This window comes from Elaeis guineensis, chromosome 4 (genome assembly GCF_000442705.2).
Source record: "Elaeis guineensis isolate ETL-2024a chromosome 4, EG11, whole genome shotgun sequence".
Lineage (NCBI taxonomy): Eukaryota > Viridiplantae > Streptophyta > Magnoliopsida > Arecales > Arecaceae > Elaeis > Elaeis guineensis.
The window spans coordinates 21,370,523-21,376,762 of record NC_025996.2 but is presented as its reverse complement, the minus strand read 5'-3'; the positions used below and the strand labels follow the sequence as shown (position 1 = coordinate 21,376,762).

Here is a 6,240-nt window from a genome sequence, read left to right as displayed (position 1 = left end):
TCAGATGTTAGATTTCTAGCTCAACCCCCCATCTTAGCAGCACCTGCTAACTGCTTTTGGCTGCAGATGAGACCAGCCATTGGACACTCTTAGACTACAGTTGAAAGCCAGATCTTGTAACTTATAAGGAGGATTTGTTGAATATATGGCCATTTCTCTCTTTCAAGGTGGAGCTAAGGATAGTTGCCATCAGCTGGGCGAGAACCTGACTCCATGACGTCCATAAGGCAGGTAAAGAAGATGGACGCAATAGCATGCCTATCAATCTACCCTACTCGAAAAAGATTTGATGAACATTACACCTCTGAAGAGGTGGTCATGAGTTTGAACTGAGCCCCCATATCATGCATCCCACTAGACATCTTCCTGTCTTCTAGTAGAGGCTGTGCCGAGTTGTTTGGGTCTACTCTTATGACCCAGCAGAGAGGCCTAATGTTTATTGGCGGAGGCATTTTCCAGAGGTGTTTGGGTGAGAGGCATTTGACAGCATTGCTATTTAGAAACAGGGGTAGAAATCAGGTCAGATGGGAGAAGATATAGATCGGATCAGATATATGCCGTCAACCTAAATCCGATCTAAATTTAAAATATAGATTTGAATTTAATTATTTTATTAAATAAATAATCTAGCTCGATACATGCCGAAATAAGTTAAATGAGTTAAACTAATGTAATGTACCAAAAATCTTGTTTGAACATAGATATTGTTCACAAGGACAATTCTTTTTTATGCTTGCTAGTGACCTTCGACCCATCTCTTCCTCCAATAAAATATAAGCCCAAAAAAAAATACGCAATATAATATCTTTGTCATATAAGCTCCTGTAGTTTATATTTATGTACAACAATGACAACATAATATACTGCTACTGTCTTATTTCTACCGCGCGTACGGGTCCTAAATCCCCGTAAAGCCTGCTAGTTCTCCGTACCAAAAAGAGAGTGCAGAAGGAAAAGAAGGCGGAAGCGCCCTTTCTGCTGATGTCCCAAGGTACTCCCTTCCCTTCCGTATCCTGTTACCAAGTCTGCCAGCGCACAACGACTCTCTTTTCGTTGCCTTCCTGTTCCTAGAAAACTGTTCATCGGTCACTCCTGGTCTACTTTGTCCCCGATACGTCACATCTCGTCCGGCCGGTTCGGCGGGAGCGAATCCGGTCCCAACCCGGTTCGTTGCGGCCGCTCTTCGGCCATGGCCTCAGACGCGCGCCACAGCCGCGCGGCCTCGTGCCGGTTGGTGGCCAGCGACGATGGCGACGCCTCGTTGCAGTCCACGAAGTACTTCCCCGACGCGCCCGCCACATTTGGGTGCGTCGCCACGTAGCACGTCGTCGCTGCCGCCTGCGGTGCACCGGAACGCAAAATAATTATATTACTTACTAATTTCTATTTCCTTTTTTTGAGCGTATAGATAAAGCTGGCACGTTACTATTATTAGCAGTCGCTCTTCTCACCTGGGGAATCGTCTTGACGAGCTTGGATGCGAGGAAGAACGTCAGATCTGCCATCCAGATAGAAATCAAGACCACGGGATCAGATCGCACGGTCTTTTTTTCCCTTCTTGTATCATTAAATGCGTAATACCTGTGACGAAGCCCTCGCGTTCTCGGGTGAGCCGGGTTCGCACGACTCCCGGGTGGACGCAATTCACGGTCACGTTCGCGTCCATTTCCTATGATGCAATAAAGAGGAGAGAGGAAAAGAAAGAATCTTTAATAAGATGATAATGACAGATATTATGCGATGCAAAACAACGACGCAAGAGATGGCGATGGTGGTTTGGAAACCTTGAGCCGCTCGGAGAGCTCCTTGGTGTGGAGCACGTTGGCGAGCTTCGACAACGCGTAGGCTTTCGTGGCATCGTACGGTCTCGAGACAGGAAAATTTCGTATATATATTAGCTAATAAATTTCTATGAGCAAAATGATTAGCGTTATTATGATAAATTGATGGAATCGCGTCGCTGCTCACATTCTCTTGCGGGTGATGAGATCAAGGTAACCGATGACGTCGCCGGAGAACCAGCCATGGATGTTGGAGGACACGTTCACGATACGGCCTTGGATCCCCGTCACCCTCGCCGTCTCCACCATCTTATCCAGTAGCAGCTTCGTCAACAGGAAGTGACCTAAAATAAATTTCAATTCCAAAAAAGCATATATCAGAACGAAGTTCGAGGATGGAGGCTGGGGTTGAGAAGCTTCTAGAATTTTATCGCTCTCGCCAACCCAAGTAGTTGGTTGCGAAGGTCATCTCGATCCCGTCCTCCGATATAGCGAGATCGTGGGGAAACTTGCCCGCGTTATTTCTGTAATTATTCATTAGATTTTAGAAGTTTTAAGCCTAATAAAAACACTTGAGAGAAAAAGAGGAGTCGCAAAAGACACATACATGAGGAGGTGGAGGGGGAGGCGGAGCGAGAGGAAGCGGGAGGCGAAGGAACGGACGGAGGATACGGAGCTGAGGTCGAGAGGGAGGACGATGATGTGGGATCCGGGGAAGTCTGCGGCGATCCGGGCCTTGGTCTCCTCGGCCGCCTTGAGGTTCCGGGCGGGGAGGACCAGCCTCGCCCCGCGCTTCGCCAGCACCCGCGCCGTCTCCGCCCCAATCCCCGACGTCGCTCCTGACACGAGAAGAAGAAAAGGACGTTAGATTGAGATTGAGATCAGAAGAAGAAAAGGATTATATATCACTTGCTTGCTTTGCATCTGGTAGTGGTGGTACCTGTGATGATGGCGGTGATGGAGCGCAGGTCGGGGGAGGCTTCGGTGACCTCCTCCGCCGTCGACTTGGCTCCGAACCCGCTCGCGCCGGCCGAGCCCATCAGGTACTTCACCGTCTCCAGCATTTCTTTCTTCCTTTCCTTTTTTTTCTCCTCTTGGTAATTTCCTCTAAAAATTTCTGCGTTAAAAATCAAGTGGAAAAGGCGCCGCCCGGAATTTATAGTGAAGGCGAGAGAGACGGGGACGACATGAGACGAATCGGAGGGAGGACGGGTGATTAAGAAAGGTAGAGAGAGAGAGTCAAGTGTACACTGAAGTGGTAGAGAGAGAAGTGAGGTGATTACGGATTTTCTTTATTTTAAACGGAGAGACGGGATGCCAGAATGTTCGATGTGCGCGGACGGTCAGCAGTCGTATAAAATTTAGTAAAGCTATTATTATATCAAGGATTCAAAAAAAAAAACCAGTTTTTTATATTAATTCAACAAATCTTATAATTAAATTACACCTATTCTTTTTTTGCCATGTGGAAGAGAATTATTCTGTTGTTAGAACATGATTTAAATTTTTTTTAATATAATTAAAAAATTAAATAAAGTTAACAAAATTTTGTTGTAAAAAAATTATAATAACTTACGGAATATGAATATCAAGAAATAAAAATAATCAAATCTGAAAGCATACGAGCATTATCTCAAGACATATTTCAATCCTTAATGCAGCAAAAATTAGAAAAACTACCTCAATCTAGAAATATGCGAGCATAACCATGAAGGAGATTAATGAAAATCCTTTCGGTACACAGAAAAATAATCATAAAGAAAAAAATTTGAAGTGAATAAAATAAGAAGGAAGAGAGGGAGAGACTTGATAAGATCTATAAAATCAGGTCTTAAGATGATCTTTTTATAGTCATCCAATATGATTATTTATAATTATTTGAATTTTTATTAACCCATTAAGGTCTTTAATAAAGAACTCAAGGGTCATAAAAAAAAAAGTGATTCAATGTATATGACTGTTTGGATTTTTATTGACTCATTAAGACCTATAATTAGAAGCTCAATGGTCAAAAATTAAAAGCATGATAATGAATATTTAAACATAAAATTAAAAGATAAAGATAAAATGGTTGGAGGAAAATTTTAAGAAAAATTTTGAGTTTTCTTTTTTTGGATTCCCTCCAATAAGGATGACCCATCTCTCTTGGTAATCATTGGTTTATGAGAGCCCATTATTTTATGGATAAATATCATAAAAAAATTGATCAATTTTTTTATTGATCAACTTACCTATATTCTCATATTTTTCAAGATAGGTAACTTACCTTCTATGGATAGTATTTATCCATGAAATAAAGGATAAATATTATTCACTTAGAGGATGGCTAAATCATTTTTTCATTAGCCAGCAAAATAGATATTTAATTTTATTTCTAAAATATCCCATCATGAATTTTAATGGTTCCACCATTCAATACCCAATACCTTAGTCGTCCACTTTCTCCAAGCTTAAAAAATATAAAAGATATTATATAAAATATGGATAAATTTTAGTGACTTGTTTAGAAAAGTAATAATGCAAAAGAACATAGATAACATATTTCGACATTACTTTCTCATATATAAAAAAATATAGATAAATTATTTTTTATCTAAATATTGTCTAAAAAATATTTATCTGAAAAAATATATAGATTTTCAGATAAATTTTTTATCTATAAAAAAATAATCCTGAAGGGATCTCGATCTACTGCTTTGATTGCAGCAGAGGTGATTCTAAAAGCCAAAGTTGAGTATTTATCCTTTCTCAAAATAGTTATGATGTAGACAACCCGAAAAAGCCTATTAAAGATTTTTAAGGCTGGCGGCTAATGGAGAGATAGATAGAGACACAAAGAGAGGTGGAAGCAGCGACTCATAGATTTTAATACATGGATGAGTGGAAAATCATTATTGGAAGGTGTTATAAGAGCAATGGGATTTGCCATATGGCAATGCCAGATACATCTAACCGATTCAGAGGCATGGTGATCGGTGGGAACATGTTCAGAGAAATTATTGATTAGAACCATTCTAGCATGTGTACTTTGGATCATTCAATAAGAAATCATCACATCATCCAAGAAAATGAACTTTTTCCCATTCCAAACAATAAAAGTTGCCAACTAACCGATCATAATTATTAGTGAAATTTTTTTTATTCAAAAGTTAAATCAAACTTAGATAACAATGCATCTTTTTCCAACAATAAATGATATAATGGCTTCTTATTGGATGTTGGATTGTCTAAGATACACATGGTGGAAATGGTTCTAACCAATAAGTTTTCGTACATTTGATTCACGATTTATCTCGTTAAGCCGGATGGAAATTATTCATTCTCAAGATGATTCGAAAACTGGCAAGTGCTCGTGCTTTTCCAAAAATGTTGACGCATGTTCAAAATCTCAATGGTAGTTGATCAAGGAGAGCTAATGGAGATCACTTAACATTCAGGGATCGCCTAGTGCTGGTGGATCTCGCAAAGCAGGTTCGTCCACCAGTAACTTGGTTAGGATCCAATGATTTTGTGCTAGAAAGTCAAAAAGGTGCAGTAATAGGTGCATTGGGCTCAATGTTATTACCAGGTCTAATTCACTAGCTTCCACATCTTTAGCCTCCCCAAATCCTACTGTTAAACCCTAAATCACTAACCCTTTGAAGGATGATTCACCGGGCTTTGCTGATCACATGGTGAGATTGTATAACAGGTGGAGGTAGCTGCTAAATACTAGAACTATACCTAAAGCCATTCTAGAATTAAGTAAAGAGGAGACAGATGAGATACCTGACTAGATTTGGTGGCCTGCAAGCTTTTGCAGTACCCAGGAAACTCCCATCAAATATGAGACAAACAAAGAGGTCGAGAAGATAGCGGACCAAGATTATTGAAGTTCACAAAACTATGACTTAGATCAATAAATTGGTGATGTCATCAGACCAAGCGCAGATCTGGCGATGGAGCATAGAAAAGGTGATTTGACGTACTATTTCAAAAGAGTACTCGCTATGAGGAAAAAATTTATTTATGATTAAATTAATTACGATGATCGATCTATCATCGTAAAAAATTTATTTATGATGATAAAAAAATTTTATAAATAAGATATCAATTTTAATTATTATTTATAATAATATTTAAATTTTATAATAAAAAATAAAATTTTTATAATGATAATAAATCGTAGTAAATAATCTATGATTTTTACGACGATAATGGACTGTAGTAAATAATCCATGATTTTTACGACGGCAATGCACCATAAGTAATATTTTTTTTTTACAATAGTATTTTGTCATAATAAAAAATAGTTAAAATTAATATCCTGCCTAAGATTTTTTTTTTCTTCTTTTGCAACGACATTTTGCCGTGGCAAAAAATCAATTAAAGTCCCACCCGCTCGATTTCCCTGGCTCGCCCCTCTCCTCTTCCCCTCCCCCCCCCCCGCCCCCCACTGGCTCCAAAACCCTACGACTGC

The 6,240-nt window shown here is 39.4% G+C and overlaps 1 protein-coding gene across 1 annotated transcript; it reads right to left on the bottom strand.

Moving 5' to 3' along the window:
- Positions 1-653: 653 nt before the first annotated feature.
- LOC105043433 (short-chain dehydrogenase TIC 32 B, chloroplastic) lies at positions 654-3,015 on the bottom strand. The gene is made up of 8 exons (XM_010920975.4): positions 2,722-3,015; positions 2,389-2,620; positions 2,226-2,305; positions 1,969-2,125; positions 1,785-1,866; positions 1,582-1,669; positions 1,452-1,498; positions 654-1,338 (listed from the first exon to the last, which is right to left on the bottom strand). The coding sequence occupies exons 1-8, from the start codon at positions 2,843-2,845 to the stop codon at positions 1,117-1,119; spliced, it is 1,032 nt and encodes a 343-aa protein (XP_010919277.1). The 5' UTR covers positions 2,846-3,015; the 3' UTR covers positions 654-1,116.
- Positions 3,016-6,240: the final 3,225 nt, after the last annotated feature.

What these genes read in the sequence shown, in the direction of transcription:
- LOC105043433 (XM_010920975.4), bottom strand. Translation starts at nt 2,845, where the DNA reads ATGCTGGAGACGGTGAAGTACCTGATGGGCTCGGCCGGCGCGAGCGGG. An exon ending in CATCACCGCCATCATCACAG is followed by an intron (nt 2,621 to 2,721) that starts GTACCACCACTA and finishes TTCTCGTGTCAG; the next exon opens with GAGCGACGTCGGGGATTGGG. An exon ending in TCGTCAAGACGATTCCCCAG is followed by an intron (nt 1,339 to 1,451) that starts GTGAGAAGAGCG and finishes GGTGCACCGCAG; the next exon opens with GCGGCAGCGACGACGTGCTA.